This window comes from Semicossyphus pulcher, unplaced genomic scaffold (assembly GCF_022749685.1).
Source record: "Semicossyphus pulcher isolate SPU_LCO1_2020_fin unplaced genomic scaffold, fSemPul1.0.p SCAF_7, whole genome shotgun sequence".
Taxonomy (NCBI): Eukaryota; Metazoa; Chordata; class Actinopteri; order Labriformes; family Labridae; genus Semicossyphus; species Semicossyphus pulcher.
The window spans coordinates 20,885,586-20,906,080 of NW_027211748.1; the positions used below are offsets into that span (position 1 = coordinate 20,885,586).

Genomic DNA, 20,495 nt, shown 5'->3' on the forward strand with positions numbered 1-20,495 from the left:
AGGATGGAAGGAAGGAGGAACAAAGAGGAATGAGGTGTGCACATGTCATTTGGATGTGGTTCAGATTTGCTCAGTTGCATCAGTACTTGGACGCAATGTTGCTCATCACACTACTTGGGAAAGACCAGGAGGTTGTGACACACACACGCACACACACACACACACACACACACACACACACACACATTGTCCTTTTATTCTATTTTCCTCTCCATCCAGATGTCCGCTCAGCAAGCATCCAGATGGCCTGGATAGTGAAGAGTTGCTTTTGCATCACACACACATACACACACACACACACACACACACACACACACACACGCACACATACACGCACACACAAAGCAGCATGGCCGTGTTTTCCTCCCTCTCACAGGGAGGATTAACTCCCCTCATTAGGGCTCGCCCGCCTCTCCCCATCGCCTCTCCTCACCCCCTCCCTCCCCCGCCGGCCTGCCTCGCTCTCATTGGACGCTTCTATCAGGACCACCGCTGACTGGATCGCCGTGACGACAGGACACGGGAGAGCAGGGAGGAGGTGGGACGGGTTGATGTTGCCACGGCGATAGAGAAGGCGACCACTCATCAAATCATCGAGCCGGGGATAAACAAAAAAAAAACAAGTGGAGGGGTGCGGGGACCGAGTTAGAGGGTGAGGACCTGAGAGGGGGAGAGGAGGAGAAAAAGAACAACAACAACAACAACAACAAGGAGGGATTAGGCATCATCGAGCGAGCATCAGGACGTCCATTTAGGACAAAGCAGCGTTAAAAATCCTCCCAGACTTTGACCGTGATCGTCAGAGCCGAGCTGTCAGTCCGATTGGACAGCTGCTCGAGATCTGTGAGGGGGAAAAAACATGGAAGCACACAAAGGAGGGATGAAGTGAAACAGGTGAAAATATAAAAACAGCTCCTTTCTGCTCTCCACGCTGTGATCTTTCACTCCCGGCGGTGATGAGGGAGAGGAGGTGAGCCGGCCGGAGTGATGCCTGAGGCACAGGAATAGACACACACACAGTGAGAGAGAGCGAGAGAGAGAGCGAGAGAGGGAGGCAGCGCTGCATATGAAGAGCATGCGTCAGCACTAAAGCAGGAGAGAGAGAGAGAGGGAGAGACGGTGACAGCAGAGATGAGCGAGGCGGAGGGCGAGGTGGAGCGAGACAGAGATTGAGGGTGGAGGTGATTACCGTGGCGTGAGAGGGGACGACAGAAATAGAGCCTGCTGGATTTGTCACCTCGGCTGCCACACCTCGGCTGCATCCTCACGGCGCTCCATCCTGAACGCAGCAGCTTCCACACATGGAGGATCAGTTTTACACCTCGGAGGCTCCCTGAAGATTTAAGCCTTTGATGCATGAAAAGGACAAACACAAAAAGCGGACTGTCTTGTTTTTTTTCCTCTCTGTCTGCACACCAACAAGCAAAAATCAGGGGAATTATTGTCTGCAGCTTGCCAGAGGAATGCATCACTAAAACCTCCTATAAAGATAAGCGCCTGTGTTTTAACAGACTGACCAGGCAGTGAATGCAGCCCTGCTTTCACTGTGTAAAAATTAGGAACTCATTGTCTGGACATTTTCACAGAAAGCTGACAAACTGAGGAAGACAATGACGGTTGAAGTATCTGAGTTGAGCAACATCCTCTGTTAAAAGAACAGATATAATGCAGTGACAGCACAGTCTTAATGACAGCACAGACCTCGAAGCAGGCCGACTGACCGACTGACTGAGTGACCGAGCGAGTGTGCCGCTGAAGCTGTGGCTCTCTGAGGTCTCTGAGGACGCGTAGCCCCGGGCGGGTGTTGGAGCTCCATCATGGGGGAGACGGCGGAGTACCAGAGGCTGCAGGACACGTCAGAGTCTGACTACCAACGCCTGCCCAGCGATGACGAAGAGGTAGACCTCTAACATTTCCTTCATTGTTGTAGTGTTCGTGCAACACAGCTGTAGACAAACATGGATGACATGCAAACAGAGAGCAGCCATTTCAGCAGGTATTATGGATCCTGTCAAAGGATTATGAGAGGGTGTGAGACGAGTGAGGCTTTGTTGTTGTGGTTTCAAAGGGAGGAGTATGACTCACCGAACAGGAGGTTTATCTTATGCATCTTTTGTTGTAAACATTTTTGCAAACATGGATCTTTTAGTGACAGAAAGTTGAGCGATAGTGTTGCACCTTTATCTGTGCAGATGAGAATTTGGATGTGTGTTTGTGTTTGTGTTATTACCAAGCAAAAAAGAAGGATATTTTTAATGCTGCTTTTTTGTTGTGACATCTCGTACACTCCTCAGTCAAGGACAATTGTGTGGTTGACCTGTGTTAGGCAGGGAGATACAGTATTATTAAAGTCATTTAATCCGACAGATCTTTTTTACAGATGACACGTTGACATGTCGCAGTAAGAAGCACAGGTTGTAAATTAGGGATGGGACAAAATATCGATATGGCAATATATTTTCGTGCTGACAATTATCACTAAGCTGGCATCAAATATCGATATTGTAATATACAAATATTTGGCGCTCTAAACAGATTTCCATTCGATTTTGACTCACTGCGTCACTACTTCATGACTCCTTGTGGTTATGTCATGAATGAAGGTAATGTGAAACTAATTAGCTGAAAAAGAAGTTGACAGGAGCAGGATAAAAGAAGAAGAACAAGACAGTGGGATAATGTCGGACAGCGGGGAAAAGAAGTTAAGAGATGCACCAGCCTTATCAGTATATGATTGTCTTGCAATAAAATCGCTGTATTGTGATATTATTACAATCTTGTACTACGTAATCGCGAATCCTATTGCGTAACGTACCGCGCATCGTATCGCACATCGTTTATGTAGCGTATCGCGCATCGTATACGTAGCGCATCGCGCATCGTGCATCGCGCATCGTGCATCGTATCATGCATCGTATCGCGTATCGTATCGCGTATCGTATCGCGTATCGTATCGCGTATCGTATCGCACATCGTATTGCACATCGTATACGTATCGTATCGCACATCGTATACATATCGTATCGCGCATCGTATCGCACATCGTATACGTATCGTATTGTGAGTTACCTCGTGTTGTAGTTGATACAAATGTTTAAAGTTAAAGCAGACAGCCGGCGCTAATAGGAAACTAAGATTAACGTGTTTTACAGGTGAAAATGGATGATATCAAAGTATGTAACTTATATATATATATATCTATATAGTATATCTAAGTCTGTCTGAACTGAACAAATGAAGGGAATGAAAAGTCAAAGCTTCGCGTTGAACGGTCAAATCAGAATCACATGACTAACATCAGGGTTTGGTAATATGATTCTGTGTCATAGACTCATGTCACCGTCACCCTCCTCACCCACCGCACACTCATGCACGCCACAGTCAGCACTTCTCACCCACACACAAGGCCGGCCCCTGTGTGTGTGCTCGGCTCCATGAGGTCATGATGAAGTGCTGCTGAATGAGATCAGTGACAGGCAACGTATGACATTTTTTATCCTCCCACCTTTTTCCGCAAACCCCTACGTCCTTTCACCAACCTGATGATGTACTGACACGGGGTCTGTGCAATACCACAGTCACTGTGCTGTCAGTGTTTTCCCTCTGAAACCTTCATTCACTTGTTTACTGTTGGAAAGCAGACAGGAAATCCACGCCAAGAAACAAAAATACAATCAGCCGATTTAGCGTTACTGGCTTTTATAAAGTCAGCATTTGCCTTAAATAAACACTTTGGTACACTGGTTTGCACTGGTTTAACTGGTGTGTCGTTAGAGTACAATAATGATATCATTTTTATTTTATAAGTTAAATTATGTTAGAAAGAATATATATCTAATATAAATAGTACCAGACAGCAGCTTCATTGTCAGGCACCATGACGTCCTGATAACCCAGATAGCACACACTCTGTATTCTGGATTATAGACAGCACGACATAATCTGTATATATTAAATATGATGGTCAAAGTAAAGTAAAGGTGAATGACATTTTAAGCTGTGAGGATGAGTGGGACTAACCCCCTAATACTCTCTTTATTCCAGCGAACACATTTCGTCCACCCTGTGAGGTAGAAATCATTTCACACAGAAGGAAACGTCAGTCTTTGCATCTCTTTGAATTTTGAAGCCAGTTATGAACAGAGGGGGATCAGCCTGTACACATTTGTGAGTGATTGTTTTGTTTTTTGTTTTTGCAGTATTTTTTTCACGTTATTATTCTCCAAATATTTCCCCAAAATATTCCACCCAAAACAAAATTTGATAGTGATTCACATCATCATCACAGTTTCAACAACACGTGTTGTCTGTCGAACTGAGATCTGTTTTTTATTAAATTAAATCATGGCAATATGTAGCTTTTTTAAACAGTGATGCCTTTATCCATCCAGGGATTTAACCTAGAATCAATGCAACATCTGTATCATATGTATTAAATATAAGTTTTTTAAACTGGGTACAGTACAATATATTAGCTTTTTATTTTTTGCAATATTTTTATTTTACTTTTAAACACACACACAAATCAAACAGTACAACACCTCAGACAACACATGTTGCCTACACAAACTAAGTTTCTCACCAAGATCCCTGATACATGACAGACAGCCTATATTATATTGAAGAGAACTATTGCAAATAACAACTTCAGTATGAATTACAGTTGACAGTCATGCAGCTTTTAAAATCTGAAAAATTTAGTTGAGTTTTAAGCAAACAAAGCATAAAAATAAAGTCAAATTTAATGAATTATTTAATAAAGTTATACCCCCCTAGGAGCCAAAAACATCCCTTTGCCAGTCATCTGAGCTGCAGTCAATCATTCCCTTTAATGCAGAATGTGTAAGTCTTTTACCAGCGTATCTACAGACTGATTTACTATCTAAATACTCCATTGGTATGAGGACAATATCAGTTTGTGCCACCCTACGATTGTAGGTTGTGTATTATCAATCCATCAGTAATGCAGCAAATCTATTTGCTTTTTAACATAAAACAAGATGTGTAATGTGAAGGTGTAATAATTAAGTTTTGGGCTATTCATTAAATTCTTTCCTTCACTATTAAACAGTGATTTGTTTCAGAGTTAATTAAAGTGTCCTCAGTTTAAGGAGGTATTTTATAGTTTAATTAATCAAACTTCTGAGAGAACATCTGAAGGTTGTCTCTTTTAATTCAGTTACATTTTATTTGTATAGCACATTTCATACAAATGTAAACTCAGTGTGCTTTACAGAAGATGAAAAACAAACACACAAATAATCTAATATAAAATACAAAATGAACAAATGAGTCCAGAAACACAAATGAAAAGACGAGTTGCAGAGGAAGATATTTCTATCCCTCAGTGTAACAATCAATAAAGTTTTTCTCGTCGTGCCTCCTGAGCTCAGCATGTATCACATTTCTGTGTGCACTGGGACAGGCTGCAGCTCTCCCCGCCCGTGCATCCACAGGGCGAGAGTATGATACATTGTCGGGTGGATGAACGTGTAGATCTGTGCAACAATTTAAGCATCATGAATGTGAACTGTGTGCTGCGTTCAGGGTCTGTGGGTCGGTGGACGCCGCAGCTGTCCTGCATGCTGGAGGCTGAATCAGATCACTCTCCCTCCCCAGCTGCGTGTTTGAATGAATGCAGCGGTTTTATACTTTTAACACACACAACCCAAACACACTCCGTCTCCATCGAGCTTATTCTTCTATATTTCTCTTTTATCTCATCGTAGCGAACACTGTGCTACAGTTTTGGTTCACACGGAGGTCGACATGACACTTGACCGACATCTTTCCCCAACACAATCCTTTCCCCTCTTAACCAGCTTTAGGGGATCACAGAAGCGATGGCTTAGGACGGGTGTTTGTCCAGGGCGGAGGCGACGTTAGGAAGCATTAGTGGGGGTTGTTTTGTTCGTCTGGCATTATGCATATTAGGCCAAGCAGCCAAAAGGGGGACACATATGTTCTTCTGTTTTCGCCTGGGAGCAGCCTGTATGCATCCAAAATTATTGTCGTTTTTTGTAAACGCCCACCACCGCATAACTCCTCTGCTGTCTCTGTGAAAGATGAGGTGCTGTGGACGGTGAGGGGATTTAGGGAGAACGCAGAAGCCGACTTAAGCGAAGGGTTTCTATCCTTGAGATCAGGAGTGACGCAGCTCTGTCTGTCTGTCTGTCCGTGCATGCAGGCCTCCGTCAGAAGCATCATCTGTGTGTGCGTTTTGTTTGCACTGTTGTACGAGGGATTAATAATGTTTGCTCTGCTACTCCTTCTCTTTGCTCGGCTGCATTTTGGCACCGAACATCAAACCGCAGCCTGATGTTTGACCACCAAAAGGCTGCCACTTATTTGAGAAATGCCCTGGCAGCGTGTCCCCCTGTGTCCACTAAGCTGTCTTAATTCCCCACACTGTACGTCAGCGTGAATGCGGCCGATGTGGCCGCATGCCTCTGCGTGCCTGTGTGTGTGTACAGTGTGCATCATATTACTGCATCAGGCTTAATGTGTGTGTGTGTGTCGCAGCACTCGCAGACCTCACACAGCGCTTTGTTCATAATCTCATTAGCCGGCGAGCCACTAATTTGATGCCATTCATGATAATGTAATCTACGCAGTCAGATGTTTAACTTGGGCTCTGCTGTGTTAGCATCATTCCATATTTCATCTGAGCGTCATTGAGTCATGCTACTGTGTGCGTGTGTGAGAGAGATGTGGAGATGAAAGCCAGGCAGGAGCAGCTGCTTCATTGTTGGTGTGACAGACTGCAGAGTTTTATTTACCCTGAAAGAACAAAGCTCTTTAACTCCAGTATTAAGATATTAAACAATTAACAAAATAATGCAGGTCCAGCGAGGTAGGAGACTGAGCTAGCGGCATGAACGATGAAATGTAAACTCACATTTACATACACATCAGTATCCGGCCTGTACCCTGGTTCGGATCATTTCGGGAACATGAGGACCCAGTTTTTCCACCTCTCTGTGTACATGATCATAACAGTATCCAGGTGTCTGCTCTGCATGGAGGTCCATCTGACTCCTGAACATCTCAGTCATTTCTGTACGGACTGAGTTACCATAACAACAGTGACAGAACCATTCATAGTCTGCAATATGTAAAGTCAGACTTTCCCTTTGTTTCAGTTTGTTTTCATAAACTACCAGAGGATGATTAGACATCTGGATGAAGTGTTTACACGTCAAAGGATCCTGGTTTATATGCAGCGTTCATGGACCGTATGGAAAAGAATGAAATTGGAAAAAAGAGTAGAGTACAGAAAAACAAATTGTGTTGCCAGATGATTGCCTCTGTTCTATCTTTTCATTTGCATTTTAAACAGAGTTTGCATGTTCTCCCTGTGCATTCGTGGGTTCGCTCCGGCTTCCTCCCACATCCGAAGACTTGCTCGTTAACTGGTGACTTAAGTTGCCCGTAGGTGTGAGTGTGAGCGTGAAAGGTTGTCTGTCTGTCTGTGTCAGCCCTGTGATTGACTGACAATCAGTCCCCGCCTTTCGCCCAATGACAGCGATCCTGACCAGGATAAGCGGTATAGATAATCGATGGATGGATCGCGATGACGATTATTTTTTTCTTTTCCTGCTGCATTCTTTGTCGTTTCTTTAGAAAGGTAATAAACCAGACCGCACAGATGATGATATTAATTTTTATTTTTACTCATTTCTATTTTTAGAAGAGACTAAAAATATGGTGGAACAGTAATACATAGTTTATTTAATATGTTAAGGGAAAGCACAGGATAGTTTCTCCTTGTTTGACAGCACAATGTAGGAATTTGGACTGAATGGCGTCAAAGGCAAAGTTTTCCAAGGGTTGCCTTTACAGGCTAAATATAAAACCTGGCAACACAATCACAAACATAGTCAGAAAGTAACGTACATGTGACTAATAGGATTTTTAAACCATTCATTTACATAATAAACACAGCTATACAGTATGTACTCTGTCAAATATGGTCTGAAAACTGAGAAATGCTGCAGTCATTACTCATATATGACAAACAGTGAATCATAACTAATATATTTACAATCATCTATATGAATACAAAAAGTGTTTTAAGGACGATTCTCTTTCTATCACTATAAATACAGCACATCAGTCAACATACTAAGCTCTCTCTTCCAGCAGCTCCATCTCCTCCATCGTCAGCTTGGTGCCCCCTGGTGGTAGCACAGTGTCTCTGCAGGTCAACCTACCGACCATTAATCGTACTGGTTTAATCTGCTTAGTCAGGAGGCAGCTGACGGCGCTGTGACACATTCCTGCCTCTGATTTAAAGCCGCCAAACATCAGTGTGACCGGGATATATATGGAGCTCTACATCCAGTGTGCAGGACACACAGCGCTGACGCACATTCAGCTCCATACTTCCTCCTACCACACCTTCTGCTGGTGCATTCACACTCCTCCTTTTCCCCCTGCAACAGATCTGTCTGCAGGTTAACATCTGTATGGTTGACTTACTTTCTGTTTGATGTTCTTTCTACAAAAACGCATGCAGATTTTTTGCAGTAGAATCCGTAACAGGCTCGCCCTCCAGCTGCTGATCTTAAGGAATGTGGCTGATTTAATATCATCTGTTTCATAGTGATGTCAGTTACATAACTGTTCCCATACTTAAGCAAACATTATTTTACTATTTGTCACAGTAATAACGTTGACTTCACTGTGACTTCATCCCCTCCTGAAGCACATTCGCCGACATGAAGTTAAAAAGGGTTTTTCTGAGCACAGCTCAAGAGGACTTCTGGGAGTTTTTATGCCGTTAATGGGAAAGCTACTTCAGGGAGTTGTGCTTCCAGGCTTGGCGTGAGTGTGTGTGTGTTTGCAAAGGGAAAGAGAGGGCAGAGAAGGGTCTTTTATTTTTTCCCTCATGTCCTGTTACATCCCGTGTGCTTGATGATTCAGAGGCAGATTTATGACGTCACCTCTGCGTCTGAGAGAACTGACGACTGAATGAGTCCAGGAGGAATCCACAATTTAAGTCCTGAAATAACGGGGACAGCGGGGCCAGCTTGCCCTCTCAGCTGTGTCTCATAAAATATTTGTGAAAGCACAAGAAACATTAACGGTACTGTAGAGGCCGGGGACGTTGAGGAGGTTTGCTGACTCTGCAACGTACCGTAGGTGAGGGAGTGTTTGTAGCAGCAGTTTGTGGTTTAACCTCACCAGCCTGGTGAGGTTACTTTGTAATAAATACAAAACTGTAATTAAAATCAGCACTGCAAACATTAAGGAGTTCAGACAGAGAAGAAAGGGCTGCCACTCCATCCATCCATTATGTTCCGCTTATCCAGGGCCAGGTTGCGGTGGCAGCAGGCTCAGCAAGGTGACCCAGATGTCCCTCTCCCAAGCCGCACTCCCCAGCTCATCCTGGAGGATTCCGAGGTGTTCACAGGCCAGACGGGATATATAATCCCTCCAGCGAGCTCTGGGTCTGCCCCGGGATCTCCTTCCAGTTGGATGTGCCCAGAAAACCTCCAAAGGGAGGCGCCCAGGAGGCATCCTAATCAGATCCCCGAACCACCTCAACTGGCTCCTTTCAATGCGAAGGAGAAGCGGCTGTTTTTCTGAACTCCCTCTGGATGTCTGAGCTCCTTAACCTATCTCTAAGGCTGAGCCCAGGCACCCTGAGGAGACTCATTTCAGCCGCTTGTATCCGCAGCCTCATTCTTTCAGTCACTACCCAAAGCTCATGACCATAGGTAAGGATTTGAAGGTAGATCGACTTGTAAAATTGAAAGCTTCTCGTTACAGACCAGCTCCCTCTTCACCTCGATGGTCCGGTACAACGCCTGCAATACTGCTGATGCTACAGCAGCGGGCGTTGAGGGCTGCCCCTCTCTTATTTTGATCAGTTTGTGTCATTTAGACAAATAGATCAAATGTCTGTATTGTTTTTAATCTTAAAGCCCCCTCCAGTGAAAATCCAGTGTTTAACCTTGTAAACATCTCCATATGATGTCTCTCATGTGCTACAAGACATATCAGGGACAACATGAGCAGTCATCTCCATGGCTGGGCCTGTCTGCTTTTAAACTGCAGTGTACCAAGGACAGGCTGAACAACACGTTTTCAGATTGGCAGGTTTGAGACGTCACAAACCCTAAGGAGCCAATCCCGTTAATGGACGGGGTGACGCTATGCATATCATTATGTGTAACCTATGGCAACCACTTCGGCGACACGCGAGCCAGCTGTAACCGTCATCGTAATTTTTGCAGACTCACTACTGACTACTAACGTTAACGTTGCTGCTACTAATTACTACATTTCAAGCTGGCTAAGTTTCAACAAGTTGCTGCTAAACGATAGCAGAGACGTGTTTTGTTTTAGCGACAGAGGGGGTTGGTTGCTACTCTTTAAGTATAAATCACTTTTGATTTTCTGACAAATATTCTGAGAAATTGTACCCCCATGCACGCTAAGCTCTTGTTTGACTTTCTTCAAAGTAAACCAGGTAACTGAAAGCACACTGCTGCTCTTGATGCAAATGGAGGCACAAACTCAACCGTACACGGTCCCACATGTCCTCCAGAAATGTCTGCTTTCCTGTCTTTAATTAAAGTCAGACCTTTTATGACAGCATCCCGATGTTGTTGTTGTTTTCTCTTTCCTTCCTCTGCGTGACTCCGCCGTCTGCTCACCTCCTTCCTTCCTCCAGTAAACCCAAATCCTCCTAATTAAAAGCAGAGGAGAAAAGAGGGGGAGACGGAGGGGGCAGAAAAAACATCCAAAGTGAGAAGCCGAGTCAAACGCTGAATGGATTGATTAAGTAGCAGAGAACGGCGATGAACAGAGGGAACAATAACCTGTGAAATTAGAAAACCAAGAGCTTAACCGCGTCTGAAAGAGACAGAAAGAGAGGAGGGGGCTCGCCGTGTCTGAGGGTCTGAAAAGCAGCTGGTACGGGTTTGTTTATAGTCGGCAGAGAGAGAGAGAGAGATAACATTTTTGGAGGATTAGAGGCAGGAAATAAAAGGCAGCACCAAATAAAGAAGAAAATGCAACGGGTCGGCCAGACTCAGAGGAGGGAGGGGAGATATGAGAGAGAGTGAAAGCGAAGGATTAATGAAGGAGTGAAGGAGAGGGAGGAGAAGGGGGAGGTTAGACGTTAATGCAGCGGTGGTCAAAGACAAACCAGACGTCATTGAGTCAGAGAGAGTCAGAGGGAGGTTTGACTGCAGTCAGGTGGCCAGGGCGCTCCTTGTTAAGATAATTGGTTTTTATTTTCAGCTTAAGTATTAGTCACTGACATCTGCTGCCTTTGTGACTTGTACTCACCAGTCACCACGCTGCTGTCTGTACTATTGTTACATGACCCCAAAGGACCTTATTAACAGCATTAATATACACCAGTCTCTTGTCAGGATCAGATGATACGTTCTTGACCCTGTTTGAACTGTGACATCAGTTACACACATGATGTTTGTCAATTTAAAGATAGTTTTGCATGTCAAAAGGTCGCGGGTTTTTTTTTTGGATTATAAAACTGTGAAAATACACTATCACAAAGTCTACACACTCGAGTGACATTAGGTTTAATATTCAGCCTATTACGACGCCAACCTACCCTCCCGTCAAAATTGCCAGACATGTAGTGGTTTGCATGTCGTTTAAAGAGGGAGTATCATGCTGTTTCACATTTTAAGATATAAATATAATGTTATAATGTTGGATGTTCAGACTAAACGTGGGTAAAGTTTCAAATCTGAAGGTAAAAGTATGTTGCAGTAATCCCCAGGCTTCTCAATTTGTATTGGAGGATATTTTCCCATTAATATTCCCATATATAATCTATATAGTCTTTTATTGTATGACTTTAAACATACCTCACCTCCAGAGTGTGGATCACACAAGTATCACAAGTGAAACCAGTGATTTGAGTGTTCAAAGTGAAAATGTCTCCGCTGTGGTGATTGAAAGATGAGCAGACGGGGGCGTGAGAGGAGACTGATAGATCGAGCAGTGGAGAGAGGGAAGAAGTGGTTGCTCGTGGTTTCGTGTGTGTGTGTGTGTGTGTGTGTGTGTGTTTGAGGGGGGGGTTGCATCACAGGAAACAAGCGCTCCATCCTGCAGTTGAATGTGACCCTTTGGCCCTGGATCAAATGCTCCTCCGGGCTGAATACCATGAAGCCTCTGTCCTCTGCACCACGCACTGCACGGACCGTCTGACTGACGGCAGGAGGGAGGGGAGGGGCAGAAAGAGAGAGAGAGGGTGAGGAGAAGAGGAGGGAGAAGGAGGTATATGGGGGAGAAAATGACAGCAACAGTCAGAGGAAAGAGATAAACACATATTACTCCTCTCAGACGCACAGCTTGATGCACCCTAAAATGTGAAACCAGTTCACTCTCTGGCTCTCACGTCTCTGCTGCCTGCCCGATGGGCGAGCGCTTGAATCGGGGAGAAGTGGCTCCTATTTTTAGCCCCATGCTTGATGGAAGAATGGAAAAGCAAACAGACAGTACACACGCAAAAAGAGACAGAGAGAAAGAGAGAGAGAGGGAGTCTGTGAGTGTGTGACAGAGAGAGAGAGAGAGAGAGAGGGAGTGAAAGGAAGCGAGGAAGGAGGAGTGACTTATTTGTGAAGTTCTGCTCACTGCTGCCTGAGGAGGACACATGGCTGGACGCGGCGCAGGGCAGAGCTGGCTGCCTCTTTCTCCGGCAATAAGCAGCGCTTAAGCTTTTTTTCCCCCACATCTTATGAGTCAGCCTGGTTCTCTTTAACACACCAAAGTGCTCCATGAACGCCTGTTTGCCTTCTTAAAGCAGCTGAAGCCAAACAAGGGGCTTACAGGACGCTTGCCCCGCCATGGAATGCTGCAGATCTGCGTTCAGGATCTTAGGAAGCTTTTCTCCCCCCTCTCGGGTTCGGAGCTGCGGGTCTGGATCCGAGGAGTGCGTGAGCTTTACAGAATCCCCTCAGAGACTGGGAACGTCAAACTGGGAGGACTGTGTGACATGTCTGCTGATGGTTTAATAGACCAGCCGCCGCCTCCGGCCATTTAAACGCACACACGCTCATTATTTTTTCTCTTTTTTTGCACCTACACTCATCCGCACGAAGGGACTCAGGATGAGACGCTTTGACAAGCTGAAAAAGTCGTTCCCCTTCCTGGCACACTTTCACGTCTATCGAGTAAGTCTGCCGTCTGCTCTGCCCGCTCCTCTGGGAAATATGTTGATACTATAGTCCGGATCATGTGCTCACACAGAATATAGCATTTGTATCATGCACACAGTATGGAGGGGGTCAGTGTGTGTGTGTGTGCGTGTGTGTGGACTCTCCAGCTGGACTGAGGCGTCCTCTGGGAGGGTTGTTCTTATTGCAGCAGGATGTTAGAGCAGACCAGATCTGATACAGGACATGGCTTCGGCCAGGAGATTTGTGTGTGTGTGCATGAATGTGTGTGCGAGCGCATGTGTGTGTGCATTTCTGCACCACCATGAGGAATGAGTTCAGACCAGAGGCATTTCTCAGCAGGGACATCATGTTGTTTCCTACATCCCTCAGCCCCCCCTCTGTGTCACAGTTGTTTCTGTCTCTTTCTTTTACTTAGTTTGACATATTTTCCAGCGACAAAAGTACATTTAAATGGTTTGTTTGACATTTAAAACCAAGTACGCTTTGAAACATTATATTTTCCTTTCCAAAAAAACATGTTTAAAGACGTGCTCAGGTGGAGAAAGGACACAGTTTAGAGCCTAACACTGGACTCTCATGTTTTAAACTTCCTCCTGCTGACCTCACACATCCACCTTCCTCCTCTTCATCCCATTATAGCAGGAATCCAGATAAGCACCTGGGAGTGACACAAAATATGTTTTATATATGACAACAAAACAAAGGAGGAAGAAACAGCTCAGAATTGTGTCATTTGGTGAAAATACATGATCTTTGTCAGATTAGACACAACACACCAAACCACCAGGGCTGCACGTTGTACCCTTTAACAGTAGCGATGTGCGCATGTGCAACAGTCGCATCACAGCACGTGCGATAGTGAAGCAAATAAAGAGAGACACGTCAAGCTGCTACTTTATTGTTGCTCGGTGCAAAGCGAAAACTTTCTCCTTTTCCGTCTCTAATCTACAGGAAAGGTCCGTCTGTTATCACATCAGTGCTGCTCTTCATCAAAGCACAGAGTGAACTCACCGCTGAGCTGCAGAGTCTGTGTGTCACCTGTCTGTAATCTGTAAACAAACACGTGACGCTGCTGCTGCTACAGATGGTGTCGGCGGGATGATCGAGGCGGACGCTCCGTTACGAGAGGCGGCTTATAAGTGAATGTATTCCCGTCATCAGCTGGTTAACACTGTGGCATCAGATACGGGCCAATAAATATGGACGACGCATATCCATCTGCTCTCATTGTACGAAATTGAAACCGCTGTAGCCACTTCCACGAACCAAAACACACTCGTAACTCACCGATCCCGCACGCCAGCGTATTTAACATCAGAACAGCTTCTTGTGTTGGTCTGAAGCAGACGTTCACAGATATGTAAGCCTCAATGACTGTAGTGATTGTTTTAGTTACGTCTCCTCTCACCGTTCCTCCTCTACTCTGCTAATCAGGAACAGATCGGCTGCAGGAGCCGTATTTGTCAACAGAGCTGTCAATCATCCTTTTTACAGCTTCAAATCACTAATTAAAACTAAACTTGTCAGAAAAATTAACACTTGGACGTAAATCAGCATGATAAGAACTAACTAATGACAACTAATGACAGAAACCATGTTTGAGAAAAATGTATTTGACGTGTATTTTGATTTTATAGTTTGACTCACGTCCCATCTGTTAACATGGAGGAGGCGGGCTTTATGACCTATACTGCAGCCAGTCAGCAGGGAGCGATAGAGATGTTGAGGCTTCACTTTTAGGGAGCTGTCATGTCGTCCATATTTTTATACAGTCTGTGGTACGGGCTGGTAACGGAACGGACGTGCTCCGTTACCAGTGTTTACGTTTAGCGACTAAACCCACAGCGCACACACGGTGTTACGTTGCGTGTGCCTGACAGGAAGTAGGAGATGGCGAGCCTACGTTGTGAAAAGTTACTGTCACAGGGCTGATCACGCTGATTAAACATACATTTGAACACGGTTAGAAATGGTAGATGACATACCGTAAAAGTAACACAACTGCAGCCCACAAGTCTAAGAAACATACCGCTCCTCCTGAACTCATGAGGCTGTCAGAGTCTCTGAACCAAGAGTGTTAAAAGAAGGAGGAGTTTTGTTTTGTTTTGTTTGAAGAAAATAGATTTAAAAGTCCCAAATAATGAAACTTTTGAATGTTAATTGTTTAAACAGATATGTTCACACACTGGAATAATGTCCTGTATTTGTTGTATTTGGCAATAAATATCGCAGAACAAAAATTAATCCCAGTCTTAGTTTTTTCCAATCATGTGCAGCCCTAATAACCACGTCTTATTTGTGTGTAGCAGCTCCAAAACTATGCAAAGCCTCATATAAATATAAACATGTTTAATAGGTTGAGTATATTAGTTTGCACGATGACAGAGAGACGTGATATTCAGGCGTAAGCACCTTGATTTTGACCCCTCATGCCGCAGATTCGACACCGTCCTGGAAAGAGGCCCGAGAGGAAGCTGACTTGCGTCTTTGGCACCGAGCAGAGAAGTAACACCAACATGTTGACTGCCAGCGAGGATCAGACTCGGGGCTGCGTCGCGGAGGATACCAGCTCATGCCCTGTATGAGAAAAAGTTTCTTTCGTGGATGCAAAAAAAAAGACACGAGTTGGGTTTGTTTAAATGTTGTCAAGGGAAACTTCAGATCTCTTTATAGCACGATCAAACAAACATGGCATATGGTGGGAGAGCTTTTGGCACTGCTTAGCAAAGCAGTGGAGCAGCCAAACAGGCCGCTGTATCGTCTTTCTCAGGGTTAGGGTCTGGCATGATGCAGCGAAATGCAAAGTATGGAGACGGATTCAAATGACTGCGGCTGAAGTTCGTCCTAAAGCCACAGGCGCTGCGTGCATCAGGTTAGCCTGCATCTTTACACAATGGATCTCACAGGTTATTCTCTTATAATGGATTAGGCTTGCTGTACCTGCTTCACTCCTCAAGCTTACTTTCACTGAGCGAGTGCATTTTAATAGAAGCAAACTCCGACTATTTTCAGTCGACCAGTTAAAGCGCTCGGAGCCGCCTGCCGACTCGCAGAGCCAAAGCTGCGTGTTTGGACGTTGCTACAGAGCTATCAGCTGACCCACTTTTATGTGCATTGCTGTGAATTTGTCTCGGGATACGGACATCTGGCATAACCATTGGGGATTGAGCCCTCCCAGCAGATCGGCCTCGATCAGACCTCGCGTTGGATATTCATGGAAAATACAGGAGCACTCACAGCAGATGCATATTTTCACATACGAGCTCAACATTTCCCTGTAGGTGTGTTTGTGTGTGAGAGAGAGAGCAAGAGAGAGACGCTCTGTAACTCCTCAGGTCAGAGTCATTAAGCAATAGGAAGTGACCTCTAACCAAGCCCATTAAGGAGTTTAAATGACAGAGAGGAAGCCGTGACCCCTCGTGCACTTTCCTCTGGACCTTGCGACCTTGGCTCAGCCTGCACAGGAAGTTCCTCGTTCACAGAGTCTAATTACGACTCAGTGGAGTGACCCCCCCCTGAGCATCCACCCTGAAGGTCCTCCTGTCAATCTCTGCAGATTAGGAATGTTTGTCATGTTTACATGTTCACCTCCCCATTGAGACAGCGTGGGACTCACAGAGTGGACCAGTCTGAGAGGTTACAATAAAAGAGTAGTTGAGCTCTTTTTCTAGTTGATCTCTCGCTTTGATCTGGACTGACAGCGCTGTGAAGAAGGCCTTCAGGTTTTAAGTTGAGTTTGAGCTGCTTTCGACATGGTACATTAATAAGACAGTGATGGACGATGTTTTAAGCTGCACTGTTGTGCTTTGACGCGGAAGATTGATGACCCGCTGTCATATGGAGCATACATTGTGGTCTGATTGTCCATGAGCCTCCCGTTCGTCTTCACTGACACTTATAGACACCAGATGTGCATCATTCGGATCACGTATCTCTGCCTGTTGTGTAGCTGTGATGTCTGCAGCCAGAACACTACCTTCCCTTTATATATGTATCTACTTAGACTACGATGGGAATCGCAGGGTAACTCGTGATACGATATGGAATGTGACACCTGGCCCATGAAAATATCACGCTACAGCAATTATATATTATGTTTCATCATGATATCTGATTAACTGAAGAATATAAAATGCCCCTAAAAGGTTTAATAAGTAGGATTTTTCCTTGCATCTTTTAACAACACAGTCGAACTCTGACGTGACCAACTGTTATCGACAATAAATTCATTGGCGACTCATTTTGTCATCGTTTTTTGTTCGACAATGGCGGCTAATTGTTGAGCGATACTGTCCAACATTATTCCGCTGTCTTCCTCTTCTTCTTCTTCAGCCAATTAATTTCCGTTCACGTTACACTCCCTCATATCATAAGCGCCACCGTCATGAGGTAGTGACGCGGTGAGTCACAATCGCAGGTCTTTTTTTGTCCAACCCGTAAGTGGTTCATTAACAGTGACACAAGAAGCTTGTAATCAAGCAGCTGCTTCTATATTTGACATCTTTCCCTTCACGTGCGTGTTTATGTGATGTCAGTGTCTCTATTGTGTGCGCATGTGCGTTTTGTTTTGAAAGATGTATATCTCACTACCCACTGGTATTTGGATGTAAATGTCAGAGCAAGCAGGTAAACAATCACTGGCGAGCCCACAAAGGATCTGAGCTCAGCTTCCTCTCTTTTACAGCAAAGAATGGTTCGATTGTTGCGCCCTGATTTTCTATCAGGCTGTACTTTGCGTTGGAAAAACAGTTAAATTGAATGTTGAACGTTTTAAAACTCAGCTTCCTGTTTTCCTTGTGTGTGTTTTCGCAGAAGCTGGGCGGCAGCATGCAGAGTGAGGAGGGCACAGAATGGCTGCTGGAGCTGCTGATGGAGGTGCAGCTGCAGCAGTACTTCCTGCGGATCCGAGATGACCTTAACGTCACGCGCCTGTCTCACTTCGACTACGTCAAGAACGAGGACCTGGAGAAGATCGGCATGGGACGACCTGGTGAGAAACTGTGTGTGCATGTGTGTGTAGGTTTTGTTGTACTAAAGAAAATCGAGTTTGTTTGTTTGCTCCCTATAAGTTTTTCGTATCTAGGCAACCAAAAGGCCAACTTCTACTTCAGTTCAGCTGGGATCCTGATCATGGTTCAGACAACATCACATTAGACTGAACATAGTGAACATGAGCAAGTGCAGCTTTAAAAGTATTGTACAATATCATACACGATTCAGGAACCTGCCTGTCCAATCCAAATGGACTTGCTTTCCTCTGTAGGAATTCAGAGGCTGTCACATTTTCTTATTCTTCTTGCACATGCTCCTTATTTCTTTCTGAGCCACTCTAAAGTTGATCTGCTGACTTTTTCTCTAGAGAAATCATTAGCTTAACAACTATTGGATAGATTGTTTTACAATTGGCAGTGGATAATCAGGTTGCCAAGAATATACTCTAATGACTCTGATGGTAAAACTTTGTCCCATACTTTGGTCTCTGCCAGATAATTGCAAAACTACTGACACTCCCAAACACCTTCAGCGCTTATTAGCAAATGCTACCTTACTATCACGCTAAACTAAGATGGTAAACAAACTTGTGTATCGTATACTTGCTAACATGAGCCTGTTTGCATTTAACTGTGACAAAAGTAGGTTTATGACAGATTGCAATTACCGTAAAATCCAGAATAAAAGACTGTTTTTGGGGGGTAAAAAAAGAAGAAGAAGAAGAAGTTATTTCAACACTATTTCAATCTATTTTTATTTCAAACTAAAGCCTAGCATCTGTTTTCAGCATGTTGAGTTTGCAGCCCTGCTAGCTACCGGTGCGGTAGTTGAGCTCAGCCTATGTAAACGTTGATTGTTGTGAGGATGGCGGCTGCATGTTCGTGACGAAGCTTTAGCTAGATTATAGCGCCATCGTTTGGGTAAAATACTGTGACACAATAAAATACCTTTGCATTTTATATTGGTATATTGGTTGCACCGGTGTATAGGACACAGCCCACTTTTTAGATGAAAAAAAGAGCGTGTCTCAGACACAGATTTTACGGTCCCTATCTTTTAAGGTTAAAAAATAAACACACATTTCAGCAGCTACAAAAGCAGCTACAGTCTATCTTTCTGTTATATCCCCCTTTTTGATCTATCAGAGCCTGACAGCGTTTGTCTCCTCGGTTCCTCTTCTTTTCTCTGATCAGATGAAATTTCATCAAGTGCACCTCGAGGGCCGCCTCGTTCTCCACAATGCAGTGGTTCTCTTTGCCTCATATGTTTCACTTTCTTTTATTAATCATACAGTCCAGAGAGATTAAAATGTTCCCTTCTTCTGTGGGCCTATAAGGGGATGTTCTACATCTTCATAAAGTCTGAAGTGTTTCTCTCGTCTGAAATAATGGCCGCGTGTCATTTGACTCACCCTCAGCATAGCCGGAGACAATCCTCCATCACTAACACCCTGGTATCATTTTAAGTCACAACTGGTAATTAGGCACAATGGGACGGGACACTAAAGAGCCGAGTCTTTTGTCTGTGATATGTGTGTGTGTGTGTGTGTGCGTGTGTGTGTGTGAGGACGTTCTCAGCAGTAACGCTCTAAATCCAGTTATTGAAGCCCTCAGGGCCTCAGCTCTCGAGCCGCTTAAGACTAATTACACCCACTTCTCCTGCTCGTATATTCATCACGTCCTCCTCCTCCTCTCCGCTCTCTGTTCTTCAGACTCTCCAGCTTTTCTTCACTCTTATGACAGTTCTTTTCTTTTTATTCTTTATCTCCCACTATATGTGTGTGTGTGTGTCTTTTGTCCCCCCTCTCTCCTCCACTCTTTCTGTTCTTCTTCGCCCCCTTTCATATCAAAGCTGTGTGCTTTATTCCAATTATGGGACTTGAATTGAAATTCAATATAGAGTACCGTCTGTGACTATCCTGTGGGTCCTCCTGATGCAAGAATACGCAGAGGAGAATTAGCAGCTGCAGCGTTCATCCCTTTGTGTTCACCGCTGACGGTCACTGTGTTTCTCTTTCTTCTTCTATCCTTTGATAAAGGACAGAGACGTCTGTGGGAGGCTGTGAAAAGGAGGAAAGCCATGTGCAAGCGCAAGTCCTGGATGAGCAAGGTGACAGACATAGACAGACACACACACACACACACACACAGAGGTCTCATTTATTATGGTACATGGTATGCCTGACATTATGTTGCCACGGTGGCGTCTCTCTGTCTGTCTGTCATGTGAACACAAGAACAATACATGGTAGTAACTTCATACTTCGACCACAGTTTCCCTCATACACATGAAATGATCACATTTTGTTGAATTAAATTTTGCACCATCATTTCTTTATGT

General features: G+C 44.5%; 1 protein-coding gene across 1 annotated transcript in view; it reads left to right on the forward strand.

Annotated features, from left to right (window-relative positions):
• Nucleotides 1-1,814: 1,814 nt before the first annotated feature.
• The window catches only part of tnk2b (tyrosine kinase, non-receptor, 2b), a 45,192-nt gene continuing 26,511 nt past the window's right edge, over nt 1,815-20,495 (forward strand). Inside the window, exons 1-3 of the mRNA XM_069684893.1 lie at nt 1,815-1,898; nt 17,976-18,153; nt 20,194-20,264. Coding sequence (XP_069540994.1) covers nt 1,818-1,898; nt 17,976-18,153; nt 20,194-20,264 — 330 coding nt within the window. The 5' untranslated portion in view covers nt 1,815-1,817. The remainder of the gene's footprint in view (nt 1,899-17,975; nt 18,154-20,193; nt 20,265-20,495) is intronic.